The 17,307-nt window shown below is 36.4% G+C and overlaps 1 protein-coding gene across 1 annotated transcript in view; it reads right to left on the bottom strand.

The window, feature by feature from the left end:
* LRRC69 (leucine rich repeat containing 69) overlaps positions 1 to 15,231 on the bottom strand; it is a 61,754-nt gene extending 46,523 nt beyond the window's left edge. Inside the window, exons 1-2 of the mRNA XM_054590051.1 lie at positions 15,196 to 15,231; positions 11,861 to 12,046 (exon numbers count right to left, since the gene is read on the bottom strand). Of these exons, the coding sequence (XP_054446026.1) occupies positions 11,861 to 12,043 (183 nt within the window). The 5' untranslated portion in view covers positions 12,044 to 12,046; positions 15,196 to 15,231. The remainder of the gene's footprint in view (positions 1 to 11,860; positions 12,047 to 15,195) is intronic.
* Between the last annotated feature and the right edge of the window lie 2,076 nt (positions 15,232 to 17,307).

Raw genomic sequence — 17,307 nt, 5'->3', positions numbered from 1 at the left:
GGATAAACAGAGTTCCCAAACTGAAACGCCTGCAAGAATCAAGATGATGACTCAAAACACAGTAGCGGGCCTCATGGGAGTGTACCTGGCCCAAGTGTGCTGAACAGGAGCACACATATCTTATCTCACAAGGAGCAGCCAATCTGCCAGATCCTAGCAATTGCTGTCATATGGCAATGTGATTCCAGCATTGCCTAATCTTTCTCTTTTAAAACAGAAAAAAAAAAAAAAAAAGCCAGAAATCCAGACTTTCATATGAATTCTCTTAATCTGCAAATCTTGGCACTACAGCCAAACTTTTAAAAAAGCAGACAAAACAGTGCTGGCCAGGTGGCTCAGTTTGTTGGAGCATCATCCCATATACCAAAAGGTTGAGGGTTCGATCCCCAGTCAGGGCACATACCTAGGTTGAAGGCTTGATACCCAATTGGGGCACGTCTGGAAGGCAACTGATGGATGTTTCATTCTCACATTGATCTCTCTCTCTCTCTCTCTCTCTCTCTGTTTCTCTTTCTAAAAATCAATAAACATCCTCAGGTGAGGGTTTAAAACAAAAGAGTAGACAAAACAGAACCAACCAATTTGTGAACCAGATTCCGCCCATGGGCCCTCAGTTTACAACCAGTATCTTAGTTCATGTGATTAGCTCAAACCAATTAAACTGTTTTAGATTTTATCATAACCCCTAACAAAGAATATATGACTGACCCAGCTCAGGACACATATCTAACCCTAGTCCAGTCTGCTCTGGTCAGGGGACAGGGCCATGTAATTCATGCAGGGCAGTGCTCAACTCCCTGACACCAAACTGTTTCTGCAGTTGGGTAATCACGACCTGACACAGAACATCATTTATGTCAATCACGTAGGATTTTCAAAGTTCAACAGCTCCAAATTAAGACATGCAGGAACTAAAGATATTTAGGGCACTATACACAGATTACATACATTTTATAAACCTTACATTTAAAGGCAACAAGAGAAACAAAATTGTTTACAGAAATCTAAATTAGCACTAATAGATTGCTTAATATCATTTATGTATTTCAGATTTTACTTAAATTTGTTCTCTCAGTATAGGTCATAAAATAATATTGTCGACTTGTTTCCATTCCCTGAATTTTTTCTTAGGTAAACTGTTTTCTTTGTAAGTAAACTGTAATTGAATGTCAAATCTACGGCTTTGTGTATACAATGTGCATAAGCATTGATAAGTGTTTGTCACATTTTTTACTTTGAGGAAAATATTTCTCCAAGATACATGATCTATGATTGCAAAGTACTTTAAAGAGATGGTACCAGAATCTATTTGTGCTATTTGCCAAATACATCCCTAATTTAGTGCTCCACACAATAATATTCTGAATAAAGACTGCTTGACTATGATAATGATTATATAAAGTACCCAAGCTTCAAAAGTTCATAGAACCTTGTAAATTCTATACTGTATCTCTAGTTTTACTACCAGGGACAAAGACATAGAGTGATGAAGTGTCTTACATGAATGAGTTAATGGAGGTGTAAAATTCAACTGAATTTCTTTGTTTGCATCCTGTCCTTAAACCCACTCTGCCTATATTAAATAGGTAGAGTTTCATGTGGGATGGAAAAAATTATAGGTTTAAAGAAAACACAGAAAAAGAATGCCACTTATTGGATGCCCTATCTTTTCTTTAAAATTCTCCACAAATTAATTTAAACCTAGCATCTTGATCAAAGATTGTGACTTAGTACCCGAGACAGAATAAAATGTGTAAAGAAAAAGGAGAGCTGTGGAAACATTTTCTTGGTTTGATTTTCAACTAGTTTTCATTCTGGCCCAGAGAAAGAGCTCACAGGTTCAAGAGTCTGAGTGTATAGTGATTCTCAAAAATGGAAAATTCACTAACACTAATACTTATTTTCTGAGGTCTGCATATAAAAAAATATATAATAGTTGAAAAAAGTCCCTAAAATTCCTTGCTTTCAAGAGTAGTGTGTAAATATCTCCAAAAAAAAAAAAAAAAAAAAGAAAACCATGTACAATTATTTTTCACTTTAATTCCAAATTGTTCAATATAATAACGGGATTAAGTCTGATACCATAATATTGCTTTCCTTTGACTAACTTACCACATGCTCCAGGTGCAAATCTATTAATTCTATTTCCAAACAAATGGAGCTTCTTCAGGGAAGTAAGGTATTTCATCTCTTCTGGAACTTCTTCTAAAAGGTTGTTTCCCAGATTTAGTGTTGTCAACTGCAAACATATAGAGATTTAATGGACTCATACATTATCTATCTTCACATGAGAAAAAAGAAAATAAATAATTAAGCCCCTTTGCTGAGATCCATGTAAAACTAAGAAAACTTCAACATGATCATAAACAATTTTTTCACATATACCTAAAATGATCTTTATAAATAAAGTTCCTTTGAGCTCATATTCAAACATCTTATGTTAATTAAAGCACAATTTAATTTTCAATTAAAGTACTTCATTAAAATTGTATTACAAACCATTCCAAGAGTATTCAAAAACACAATTAATGATTCATTTACAACTCACATGAGCAACTCAAAAATATCCTAACATTGTGACATGTAGACTTGGAACCATTAAAAAATTAGCAAAGGAGCTAATCTCCTGAAATCAGATATGTAGCCAAAGATCTGAGGTCCCCCTGTCATACCACTTCCAAATGAGCCTTTTCATTTAGACTACCAAGACTTCTCTATTACATGTATATGGTAGGAGGAGTGGGGAGGGCTTTACTGTCACTCTGTGTGATGACAAAATTCACAAGAAACTACTGACAAGGTATGGTAGCATAGGGAAGGTCTGCCTTATATCCACCTGTCCTGCTAATGATGCAGTGGTTAGATATAGGAAGTAATGCACAGAAGAGCAGTTTGAAAGAGCTTCCTTGATCCTCTAATAAATCAATGATACAGGATTGTTCCCTAAAAAATTGGATTTTTTTTCTTTGATTTGATATCAAAATGTACCTTCTGAGATACAAAGTCTTTTCTTTCACTCCCACATGTAATTTACCATTCAGATTTCCCTACCAACTCCATACTCCAGGATTTTAACATTAAAAGGTAAAAGAAAAGGAATCATGTGTGTTTTCACAAATAAGTTTATATAACACAAGAAAAATTATTAAGAAAAAAATTAGGCAAGATACTACTACATGGTATTTAAATATTTAACATAAACATGGATGTATGTTAATGTTTAAATTAATACAAAGTAGACCTAGATTTATCTACAATGAACTTCTTTGCCCTTAGAATTCATGGAAAAGGCTTTCTTTCCATACATGCTCTCTTCTGAGATTTACCATTGTCCCAGAAACAAAGGATCATACCCCTTGGAGGCCTTATTCTTTCATAAAGGTAAGGTTAAAATATATCTTGTTTTATTGCATTTCACAGGTGCTGTGCTTTTTAACACCAAGAAGACAAACAATCTAATTTAAAAAAATGGGCAAAGGACCTGAATAGACACTTCTTCAAAGAAGACATACGGGTGGCCCATAGACATATGAAAAGGTGATTAACGTCACTAATCATCAGAGAAATACAAATTAAAACCATAATGAGATATTACCTCATGTATGTCAGAACAGCTATCATCAATAAATCAAAAACCAAGTGTTGGTGAGGATGTGGAGAAAGGGAAACCCTTGTGCACTGTTGGTGGGAATGCAGACTGGTGCAGTCATTGTAGAAATTAATACGCAGTTACCTCAAAAAATTAAAAATGGATCTGTTTTATGACCCAGTGATCCCACTTCTGGCAATACATCTTAAAAAACCTGAAACACTAATTTGAAAGAATATATGCACCCCTATGTTCATAGCAGCATTATTTACAATAGGCAAGACCTAGAAACAGCTCAAGTGCCCATCAGTAGATGAGTGTATAAAAAGTTGTGGTACATTTATACAAATATTACTCAGTTGTAAAACAGAAGGATATATTACCTTTTTTTTAACAGGATGGATGGACCTGGAGATTATTATGCTAAGTGAACTAAGCCAGTCAGAGAAAGACAATTACCATACGATCTCACTTATATGTGGAATCTTATGAACAAAAATAAACTGACAAAAAGAATAGAAACGGGGGCGTGGATACATGGAATAGACTGACAGCTGTGAGAGGGGAGGAGGATTGGGCGGCTGGATGAAAAAAGGTGAAGGGATTAAAAACACACACACAGACACATACATACATACATGCATATACAGGGTCCGGCACAAATAACGCCCCTGTTTTTTTAAAATCACAAACTCTTTTCTTACAAAATCAAAAGTATGTAATTCTGTAACATAACAATATCACACTCAAGTTCACCATATGAAATTTTAGGTGAAATGTTCAAATCGTTGTCCATCTTGTGCAAAACATTCATGTACCCTACCAACCACACTCTAGCACGCCTTCCTTCTGCTGGCCCCTGCGTGTATATACAACACAGAGACACAGGCAACAGTGTGGTGACAGAGAGAAAAGAGAGTGAGGGTGGGTAGAGGTGGGAAAAGGGGAACAAATGGGGACAGAAAGAGGCTTTGCTTTGGGTGATGGGTACAGGATTCAGTGTGTAGATGTTGTTTGTTAAGTTGTATATGTGAAAACTGTATGGTTTTGAGAACCAATGTCACCCCAATAAATTAAATTAAAAAAAGAAAAATAACAGAGAGCTGTGTATTTTTTTTTTAAATAAGGAGATAGTGATTGGTTGATCAAGGAAGCTTGTTTTAGCAGTTGATATTTAAACTGAGATCTGAATAACAATAAGAATAAATAACCAGACTAAGGACTTCAAAGCAGGAACATTCTTGGCGTGGTTGAGGAGCCCAGAAATGTAGCTCATGCATCCAAGGATAAAGGATAAAGCGAAATCTAACAAAAAAAAAAATGAGGTTATAATGGATACGTGGACAGATTTGTATTGTTTTATAAAGCAGGGTAAAGAGTGGGGATTTTACTCTAAGCGCAATGAGAAATAACTGTAGGGTTTTAAGCAATTGTACCAGGAGCCCTCTGGTGGGCGTATGAAGAATAGTCTTCAGATGGAGCAAAAGGTGAAGCACACACCTAATAGAGGCATGACCGCAGGGGTCCAGCTGAGAGATGGTGATGGCCTGGGCTACATCTTTGCCTAGATTCTTTCCCTGCTTTGTTCCACTTTTCTTCACACCCTTACAGGTTTCTCCTCATAGCACACACTCTATTAGTTGTAAAAATCTATGGCTCAGGCTCTCCAAGGTATATAGTGTCAGAGAAGCCAAGAGAAGAGAAAGGAAAGAAAGTTATTTTAAGATGCAAACTGGATCAAACCCCAGAGAAAGGCTAAGTAAAATAAAAAACATAGAAATAACCACTGGAATTAGCAATGGGAACATCATTAGCGACCTTGACAACAGGGGCGACGTGTTGGAAAGGAAACTCTGAAGGGTGCCGTGGAGAAAACGTGCGACAGCAGAGACAAGGACTAGAAGACAATTCTTTCAAGAACTTTAGCTATGAAGGGACATTGGAAAAATAGGAGGGAGCAGGAGTGTTTGTTTCTCCCTAAAATAAAATATATTCCAGTTGATTATATGCTGATGGAAATAATTCTGTAGATAAGAGAAACTACTGGTATAAGGAGAGGGATAATTGCAGGATCAAAATCCTTTAGAGGATGAGAAAGCACAGGATCCAAAGTACAAGGAGGGGCTTTTCATCCAGGGAGTAGGAAGGAAGGTAGAAAGTGTGGGCAGATCCGAGCCCTGGATAGATTTGGTGATGGAGAGATGAGGGAGTTCCTGACTGAGAGTATCTGTTTTTCAGTGAAATATGAAAGAAAGCCATCTGCTGAGAGAAGAAGATGTAAGAGGTTTGATTAAATGTAAGTTTGAAGATCAATCTTGGGAAATATAGTAGGATAGCTGGCAGCCACAGTTGGTTTTCTGATTCAACTTAGCACCCAAGGTGATAGAAAATGGATAGATGACCCAAAAAAAGGCATTTTCTCTGGATGACACATTAACTAAATGGTCCTTTGGTTAGAAAAGGCTACCATGTGAAACTCTGAGCCCTACAACCACGAATATGACATGTAAAAGAAGAAGAGGATTCAACTGAGAACCTCAAAATGTAAAGGATTTCAAGGTTATAACTAAGATGAAGTATGTGAAACTAGAATTATTCTTGATAGAATAGGATAACTAAAAAAAAAAAAAAAAATCATTGATGACCTTCAGATTCATAAAAGTATCTTAAAGGCCAGGTTGTTATACTCTGTCACCATGGCAAATATGTCAGAGCTTCAGCCCAGATTACATAAATTATACAGATTTTGAAAAATACCAATCTAAATGTTTTGTTAATTCAGTAATATTTTTATATAAGGGGCAACCCCCCAAAACTGGAATTTATTTATAAAAAATTATGTATTTATCCATACATGTCTAAACTGCAGTCACCTTCAAAGCACTCTCCATCTGATGCAATATACCTATCGGGATGTTTTTTTCCACTGCTCAAAACAGTTTTGAACTAGGCAATTTTGATACCTTCCAGTGCTTCTGTCATTGTTGTTGTTGTTGTTGTTGTTGTTTTACCTCTTTCACATCAGCAAAATGTTTCCCTTTGAGGACATTTTTCATCCAGGGAAACAAAAAGAGTCACTCGGGGTGAGACTGGGTGAATAGGGAGGGTGGGGCATGGGGGTCATGCCAATTTTGGTCAAAAACTGCTGAACACTCAACACACTGTGGGCAGGTGCACTTCTACATCACCCACCATGAAATGGACAAACGGGTTCAAAGAGTCTTAAGAAAAACTCACTGATGCCAAACACTGCCTCTCAAACAACGCCAGCCGGTGCACTGACACACATTGCCTTGCCTGTACGACCAGGGGCCCACCCTCAGAAGCTAATTCTGATTTTGGGGGCGGTTCTCCCCTTCTATGTCTCCTATGTGCCTGGTACTATTCTGAATACTACAGTAAAAAAGACACGCAAGATTTCCTCCCTTGTAGTGCTTCTGCATTGGGCAATGAGACAGACAATGCAAATTTCTGTTAGTGCTAAGTGCTACATACAAAGGAGAGAAAACAGGATCACAGAATGGAAAGTAACTCAGGGCTAGGCTGAGTCATTCGCGAAGACCTCTCTGAGGAGCTGATGTTGGAAGTGAGACTTCACGATGCTTGGAAGCCTACTCTAAATGGGGTCTTACTCACAGGGGTTTCAGAAACTGTGAGCATCCAGGAAGAACTCCCACATGCTCTGTGGTTATGGGCAGTCCCTGAGGGAAGACTTTAGTCAAATAAAAGACAATTACGTGGTAAATTTAAAACTAACATTACTTCCATAATTACATATAGAACAAAGTTCTGCTGGTATTTTTCAACGTGTGACTTTTGTTCCTTGCAGCTGGTTTATTGCCATAGATTGAAAGACACCATTGCTACTAAATGGTTTCTCATGGCCCCATGACCCAGAGAATTATAATATCTTATAATCAAAATGAACTTTTATAAGTCAGCTATTGCATCATATGAAACGCAAATGAGCAATTATATATCTTCCTCATGACACAGTAATGGAAAGCTTTTTTATCTTGTTAGGAATTTCTATTTATTTATTTTTCTATGTTTAGGCTCTCGGAAACTTCCACCCAATTCTTCCCGCAGCAACCATAAAAAACAGTTTTATTTCTCCTCCTTTTTCCCACATAACAATCTCTCAAAATTTTGAAGATTGTTATTACATTCCCCCTAAATTTGTTCTATTCTTCCTTAACCAATTCTCTCAGGGCATAATATTCAGACCCCTCACCATGCTGGTCATTCTCTAACTTTTATGGGTACTTTTCTCTGACATCATGGTGCCTTGGGTGACACAGGGAATGTGATCTCATAGTATAGATGCTGGTGGGACCACAGAATTTTCCTCAGGCAGGTGACTACACTTACATTAATGCAGCCAATCCTAGCATGTACTCTGCAATGAGCAGGGCACATTGTTAGTGCATAATTAATTTTGTCTGTGACAAAGAAAACTGTTAAATTAATAGTCAAGGAGATAAGCCAATCCGGACTTGTGTAATTAAATTATTTTCTTAACTTATATGCAGTTATCCCTGTAAAAATTGTATCTTGTTGGTTTGGGCTCAAATGATGTCTCAAGTGAATATGATGTCGCTTTAAATGCGAATTCTAAAATGGACAATGTCAATGAACAAAGCAGTTCTGTTTTTCCCATCCACACTTTGGTTAATGCACTTAAAATTCTTGTAAAGCTATGGTAGCCCAACTTTGAAATCAGCTCGCTTCTTTCTCTCCCCCCTAAATTCAATCAGTCAGCAAATCCTATTCTAAAAGTTCCTTTTAGATGTAACTTTTTTAGTTTTATCCCATTGCAATCACTTTAATACTAGTAATCATTATCGTCTACTTATAGCATTATATAGCTGAAGAATGCAAAGAAGGGGATGTGCTGGCACTTAAATTCCCTTTTTTTCAGTCCTGCTAGATTATATATAAACTAGCTGCCCAAATAATCAGTTGATGAGGAATCTCTTTATCCAGTATTTCCTAAATGTTTTCACCCTCCCTATAGCCTTTTCTGCATCTTTGTATACTTGCCCTAAATAGTGTCCCTCTATCCCAACACTTCTTAGATTTGATTTATTTGATTGCATTGGCCCACTCATACCTCTAAGTTATATCCTACCTGTGGCCCGCCTGAAATAGATACATGTATTTCCTGTTACATCTTGGGTATGAGATAAGCATCTCAGTGTCCATCGATGCCTTTGGATTATAGCATCTAGGTTTAATGTGTAGCAATCTTTGTATAAGTAGGAGAGAAGAAGATAAGAAGTTTGAGGAGGAAAAAAGTACTGATTGATTTGTTAATGATAATATAGTCATATCTTAGCTTTAGATCTCATGAAACCTCAAAATCACATTTTGACGAGGAAAAAAATGTTTCAGCGCTTACTGGGGACTCATTGCACTTGCTAGAACTTATATGAGTCATGAGGCCACCCCGCAAGAGAAATTGCTCCATTGTTCAGCACTCATCAGTTTCAGTACTCTTTAGGCGATGTGGAGTGAATTAATAAGTGCTAAGGAACCATGGTACTTTTAAATAGTATTTAATATGCGCCAAACACTGTGCCAAGCACCCTAATACTTTGCCTCCTGTGGACCTCACAATACCCCTGATTTTACAGAGAAGAGATCTGGGGTCTAGACTATTATTTATGGTGAAATAACATAGCTTCAATCTATGGCCTACACTTGTCACTTCTGTGCTACGCTATCTACAGTAATGTACTGCCTATTTTTAAAAAGAATTTAGTATTGCTCAGAATGATCATATATAAGCACATATATGTGCATAATACATTCATATACACACATACAATAAAACTTACATGCAATAGATGGGATTCTCATTTTAAATATAGTTTTTCTATTAGTTTACACACTCATTACTATTGTGCAGAAGGCAAAGCATAGGCTTCTTAGATCTGATATGTTGTGTACTAGGTAAGCAATCACAGGCAACTCAGTCTAATTAACACCCAAGGATATGGTTCTTTATTTTTTTAGAGAGAGAGGAAGGTAGAGAGAGAGAGAAAGAGAGAGATTGAGAGAAACATCCAGGTGGGAGAAAATCAATTGATTGCCTCCCACATGCACCAGGATGGAGCGGACAAACTGTGTGCGCGCCCACACATGGGGTGGCGCGCCAACCCACTGAGCACCCCAGCCAGGGCTCCTTTTCTGTTTCTAAAATGGGGACAGTAGCATCTACTACTCAGCGCTCTTTTAGGAATTAGAGACAATAGAATGAAGTGCCTGGCGAAGAGTAGACATTATGAAATGATAACTGTCATCTTTAGATCCAGCAGAAGACTGTTTGACAAAATGACATACATGGTGCTAAAAGTCTTGTAGGTTCTTCATCTGTGTGTGTGTTGACACTTCGACTCAGCTTTCAAATTTAAACCTATTTTTTTCTTAATGATTTCTAACTCATTTTTTCAAAGATTTCTAAATTCACAGCCACTTTTGAAAGAAATGTTAGCTATACAATAAAGACTTTATGTTAATTTGTTAATTTTGCTGGAAATTCCTTTTTGTTCCTATAGTGATAATGTGTTTCAGGATTCTGTTTCCATTACAATATCACTGTAGCTTGGTTTTCCAATTGTTATAATGAATTTCTGTGTTTATTGCTTCCCCCTGGCATGTACCAACTTCTCCAAGAAGCTACTCTTCTTTTGTACTTGCAAGGCACCATGCACTTTCTATGGCTGATTAGTATCTTCTGCTTTGTATTACACTAATTCAAATGTGTATATATATATACATTTTACCTCTACTATTAAGTGGAAATTTTGCAATGACAGAACCTCTAGGTGATTTATCTAGCATTCAAAGAATATAATAGTTGCTCAGTAAACAGTTGAATGCTGCTTGCTTAGAACATTTCTTAAACTAATGGTTCAGCTGTGGAATACTCATTATCATTATGTACCTTTTCTTTAAAAAATAAATTAAGTATCTATAGAGCTCAGTCAGCTCCAAACTGTCCAGTTTGATTCACTTCCTTCTAATTAGTTATGTGGGTTTTTTCTTTTTTTATTCTAGCCATCAACTCATTTTCAATAACTCTATATCTAATTTAATGGACTACCTATCAAGTACACCTAGAACTTGGACCGGGCTACTTTTCTAACATTTAATTATGCTGCTGTGCTTGTATCTATTAATTATCACTAGAAAATTCTTTGCTTTTTATTATACCTTTCAATTATTTACTTGATTTTTAAAATAATATCCATGACTAACTTGGATAAAACAATTTTTTTTCAAAGTGTTAAAAAAAATAAGCTGGAAGTCCTCTGAACTAAATCATGGCTTGATAATACCATTTTGGAACAAAATATTAGATAGTTTTCCTATAACATATAAATACATTTGAGATAGTATTTGAAATATCAATCTTTATATTCCCTAAGGACAGTGAATATTCCCAATTGCTATACCTACATAGTATATAATATAGTGCCAAGTTCTACCAACTGTTTAACAAAAATAACTAAATCCAAGTAATGAGAAAAATAATGTTTTACATTTTTCTGATTAGCAGGTGTGTGACCACGGTGTGTGGGGAAGGGCAGTATTATGGCTTACTCTGCCAATTCTTATAAATGCCTTTTCTTTAAAAGAAATCTGTGGCATCTTTAAGACCGCAGTTCAATACAATACCAAAGGTGTCTTCAGAATAAAGCTGTCCTGAAAGAATTTATTTAAATAAACCATACCTTACTTTTAAAAAAGAATTTAATTGAGTTAAAACTACTTCCAAAGTAATAAATGTCCCTTCCTTCCCATTCCCTGTCAATATTTCATTTCAAAGTTCAGCCTGTGGTAGGAAACAGAAAAGGAACCCCTTTCCTATAGCAGAAATGTCTCTTTTTTCCAAAGCTTCAGAATAGTCCACAGGGTGAACAGCATCTGGGAGGTCTTCAAACCTACTTCCAGATAGATTCCCCAAGGTAGACCAGCATATCCAGTCTCCCAAGCCTTTCCAAAGACAGCCTCCAGAAAGACACGTATGGCAGAGACCAAATCCTCTGATTCTAGAGGCGAGCCAAAGAGAACCTGAAGGAATTGAAACATCTCCTTCCCCTACCACAAGTAATCCCCTAACGCAGAAAGCCTCCAGATGCCTCTCTAACAAAGCTCCACAGAAAGTCTTCCAGAAGCTAAATCTCCACAAATCAAAGCCTTAATGTTCTCTCATCTCTTTTCTCGCCTTTCATTCTCAATCCAAAAAGATACGCGATTTCTCACCTGGGTCAAGGCGCTTATCTCTGAGCACACTCTGGAGATTAGGTTATTCTGAAGGTCTAGAGTCCTCAGGCCAGGCAGTTTTTCTAATGCTGAGGGCATCTTGGTCATCTTCTTCTGATTCAAGGTAACGATCCTGGTGCTTTTACCACCCTTCAGTGCTCTTATTAACAACCTTTCAGCCATGGGCTGGGAAGAGAAATAGAAAAGGGAGAAGGTAACCATTAGGGATTAAGTTCCTTATTACACATCTTTAGAATCTCTAACTGCAAAATTGCTGTGTCATGGAAACAAAAACATTCCGAGATCTACCATGATGAAGGTGGGAGGCGCCAGATAGTTTCCTGGTTAAAAGGCAGGGAGGGCAAATAGCTGATTCCAGGTTTGGGGCAGGATATGCACACAATGAGCCTAGGATATCTTATGCCAGGGACATGGAAGTTGTCAAAGGCTAATGAGACCACAGCAAAAGGACATAGAAGCCAACTTATAAGGACACCCACTTGTCTAAAATAGGAAAATTTGAGGATCAGAAAGAATAATCGAGAGTGGACTGAAACACATTAAAATGCATGAACACCTAGAAGTTCATGATAGTATTTTTAAAATAAAAGAAACTTACTGATTACATTGAGACTTGCTAGGGAACCAGTCCATAAGTCTGAAAACTGATGAAGGAAAAAATGAAGCATTTATTCTGCCTTTTTAGTACACAGTGCATTTGAGTATAACCTAATAGTTTAAAAAGTTCTTATTCACAGAATAATTGAAGGTAATAAATAAAGAAGGAAAAACAGATTTAGAAAAATCACCATTTTAGCAAATCTTAATGAAGTAATGGGATCTACACAATGATCATAATTGGATGCTAAAAATATTAGGTGAGAGGTTGATGATGTACTTTATAAATAATAAGACTAATAACCCACCAATTTTAGCATCATTAATCACATTGTAAGTCCCATAATATGATGCAATAAAAAGTATACACCACCACCTATATTCTTGTCAAAAAATTAAATCTGAATCTAATCGTTTCTGGATTTAACTAGAGAAAATATAAGGACTAGAGAACAACCTAAATTCATCTCAGGGAACCAGTCAGCCAAATCTTGAACATGGGGTATTCTACAGCAAATGACACAAAGTTTAACTAATGAATCAATGGCATTAATAAAAACAAGGAAAAACTAGTATGAAATAAATGAGACTTAAAAGAAATAATAGCCAAATGCAATGGGTAAACTTGTTTGGATCCTGATTTGAAAAAAAAGAAATATCATGGAGTCAATTGGGAAAATTTGATTACAGACAGAGTATTTGATGGTAGGAATTGGTAATTCTGTTATACGTGGTAATAGAATGGTGGTAGTTTTTTTTTTTTTAATGTACTTAACATTTAGAAATGCATCTAAAATTTTCAGGTAAAATTTCATATCTTTAATTTTCTTTAAAATAATTAGGAATTGAGGGGTGGAGGGAGGCAGGGAGGTGGGGTGGAAGAAATAAATCAAACATGATTAACCAAACATTGAAAATTGTTGATGCTCAGTTATGGGTCACGGGGTTAATTAACTATACTCATTATTTTTTGTATTTGAAAAGGTTGACAAAGACAAAAAGAAGAGAAAGGGGGAGGAGCTGAAGCTAGTTATGAGGCTTGGGGGCATTTGAGATCATCTAGATAGCTGATTTGCAAATACTTGAATACTGTAAAATACATTCTGACTTTAAAATGTTCAGAACATAATTCAATCCCTCTTTGTAATTCGAGAATTGCTTTATTCATTTATTCAACAAATATTTAGGAACACCTGCTATGTGCTAGATACTGTTCTAGGCACTGGGGGTAGAGGAATAAATTTAAAAAAAAAACAAAAATCCCTCTCTCATTGAAAGGTCAGTTAGAATTACATTCTAGTAGGATGAGGAAAAACAATCAAGGTATGTATAAGTAAATCTAGCATGTTAGGCAGTATTAAGTGCTAAGTAAGAAAAAAATTTAAAAAGCATGTAAGGAAAATAGGGAGGGTGGGAATAAGGAATCTGCAATTTTACACAGGATGACCAGAGAAAGCCTAACGGACAGGTTGCTTAAGAGACAAGGGTTTTTCCAGTACAAGGGTAAAGCGACTGTCAAAGTCATAAAGAATCATTAAATTTCTAAAGAATATTATAATGAACATCAATATCATAACAGTAAAACAAAAGGTGATTAATGACTTCCAGTTGCTAGTATGATAAAATTATTTAATCACTGTTCTTTGTCTTATCTCTTCCAATCCTATTTTCTAACTTCTTTGGTATTTTAGCTTCTGAGAACAATCATGCTGTTACTATCTAAGCAAAGTCATCATAAAGCTTTGCTTTAAAAAGTATCTCATAGGCACTCATCTAAAGTAACTGTGTGGCTAGTATGTCAGCCAAAACTATCCAAACACTAGTAATTTGTAACTGTTTTAAATGGGTGAGCAGGCTGCTACAATCTGATACTGCTATTAATTTGGTTAACCTAGATAATCTGGTACACATTTTTTTTTGTTTTTGGTTATTATTTATTATTATATTTTTTAAAGATTTTTGTTAGAAGTCTGGAAGAAGAGCTGCTAGTTTATTACAAAAGATGGTGGGTTTTTTGGTTTTTTTTTTGGCAGATTGAGTTTGATGTGCTGCTAAAATATTCTGTAGTGTTATACAGCAATTTGTATTAAGATTTTATTTATTTATTTTTAAAGAGAAGGGAAAAGAGAGAGAAAAAGAGAGAAATGCCAATGTGCAAAGAGAAACATCAATTGGTTGCCTTTCTCATGCCCACAACTGGGGACCTGGCCCACAACCCTAGGCATGTGCCTTGAATGGAAATCAGACCAGTGACCTTTTGGTTTGTGGGATGATGCCCAACCCTCTGAGCCACACTACTCAAGGCCAGCAATTTGTTTTAAAAATACAATATCTTAGAATGGTAATTGAATTTAGAGAAAGGGACTGCAGGCTAAAAGAGAAAAGAGAATACCTTGGGAGAGTGTAGAAAGAGGAAAGGACCCCAATCTGGTAAACATTTTTGATCCCTCCTTCTCTTACCTATACATTCAATCCTATTAATATCACCTGTTCCAGTTACCTATTACTGGGTAACCACTGTAAAACTTAGTAGCTTAAAATACTTTATTCACAAATCTACAACTTCGGCAATGCTCAGTGGGGACAGTTTTTCAAAGTTTCTCTTGGCAACAGCTGGGGTGGCTTAGGGCTGAGGCAGAAATATCTAAAGGCTCATTCACCCATATCTAGTGATAGGTGTTGGTTGTTGGCTGGGACTGTGGGGCCACACCACCTACCTGTAACTTCTCCAATACAGCTTGAGCTTCCTCCCAACATGGTGTCTTGGTTCAAAGTTTTAGCATCCCAACAGAGAAGTGGATGAAGCTGTATCACTTTCAAACCTAGCTTCATAAGTCAGACAACATCACTTGTGCCACATTCTACTTGTTATTAGCAAGTCACTGAGTCCAACCCATAATCAAAGAAAAAGGAATTAGACTACCTCTTGAGGCTAAGTGGACATATCTTAAAACCCACTACAGTTCACCCTCTGGCCATGAGTCATTTACATTCCTCCAACACATAAAATAGTGACACTTTCTCCAAAGATTCCCCTCTTCCCAAAAGTTTCATCTATTTAGAGCATCAGATCCCCAACTCTTGTCATCTAAATCAGGTACAAAGATGGGCGGAGCTCCTCGGGGACAGTTCCTTGAGTCCAACTCAAGTACAGTTTATCTTGATCTGGAGACCTATGAACTAAAAAGACAAGTTATCTGTTCCCATATACCCAGAATTTAACAATGGGTGAAACATAGAATAGGCAATAGACAGTACTACTCAAAAAAGTGAAAAAGCAGCACAGAATAGTCACTGGTTTATGGCAATTCTGGAACCCAATGAGGCACATGCTGTCAGTTCCTTGATTAGTGTTTAGTCCAACTTCCTAAGACTGGTTATTGGTTCCCCTTTCTGGAAGCCTGATTTCATTTTTTCCCCATAACACACAGACCACGTTTATGAAGTTTTGTGCATGCTTCCTGTTCACTGATTTTTTTTTTTTGTGGTAACAACTTTGCATAACAACATATCATACAATTCATCCACTTAGTGTACAATTCAGTGGTTTAAATATATTCACGAGGTTGTGCAACTATCTCCAGAAACCCTGTATCCTTCAGGAATCACTCCCCTGTTCTTCCCATCCATTGCAGCCCTAGGCAACTACTAATCTATATATTTGCTTATTCTAGATAGTTTATATAGATGGCCTCATACAACATGGGGTCTTTTGTGACCATCTTTCACTTGCATATTACTTTCAAGGTTCATGCATGCGATAACATGTACCAGTATGTCCTTCCTCTTGATGGTCTAAAAAATATCCATTTATCAGTTAATGGACGTTGAAATTGTTTCTACTCTTCAGCTATTACAACTAATGCTATGAATATTTGTGTACAATTTTCTTGATTGTATTATCTAGGGAGGAATTACTGGGTCAATATGGTAACTTCGGAACTGCCAGGCTGCTTCCCAAAGTGGCTGCATCAGTTTATATTCTGACCATCTTTTCATCTCATACTGTCACTTTTGATCCTAAACTGATATATTCTCTTTAAAAACATTGTAAATTTATCTTAAAACAGTTGAATTCATTCTAACAGACCAACTCCACACCCATAATCTCTTTGTGAATCCCTTCTCTATTTCGGGTTCCCATGTGAAACTGCTGTGGGATAATACAGGATTTTAGAAGCGCTCTCATCTGTGGATCAGAAAACATCTGTTCCCTTCCTCCGGTCTTAAGGGGTTTTACAGTCATGCCCTTGACTTCACCTTTAGACTTCATTTTCCTGACAGTTCCCTGATTTGCTGTCTGTAACTCACTTAATTTTAGCATAATTTGCTCTCTGGAGGGGCTACAAATGAGAAAGTTTTATTTTCAAGCCCAAAATGTATGGCTCATTTATATTTAATAAGTCTTACTTCTGCTTGACTTTCTCTTCTTTTACTATTGGGCAACTAGAAGAATCCACATAGGACTTTCAGTACTGACTCAAAACCTCTTTGGCTAGATCATCCAGTTGATGATACATGTTTTATTAACCATGTTAATGTTGCATCATTGCTAAACTTTTAGCTATTAATAGGAGCCACCCTTCTTCCAGATTCCTCACAATCCTTTAAACCCTTACCTAGAGCCTCCTAGAACTAATTCTGTTTGGCGCATAATATATTTATTCCAAATCTTTTAAATGCAAGAATGTTTTTGTATTTTCAATGATATGTGAAGACAATACAAAGACTGGATAAAATTCTAAAACAAAATGAGTTTTATTTTAATATTCTAAGATTATCAATGAATAAGAATTTGAACAAATATTTATTTAATTCATCTTTTATTC

Source organism: Pteronotus mesoamericanus, unplaced genomic scaffold, assembly GCF_021234165.1.
Source record: "Pteronotus mesoamericanus isolate MK-2021 breed Mesoamerican mustached bat unplaced genomic scaffold, CSHL_Meso_final scaffold_174, whole genome shotgun sequence".
Classification (NCBI taxonomy): Eukaryota; Metazoa; Chordata; class Mammalia; order Chiroptera; family Mormoopidae; genus Pteronotus; species Pteronotus mesoamericanus.
This window is presented reverse-complemented; position numbering and strand designations above follow the sequence as displayed.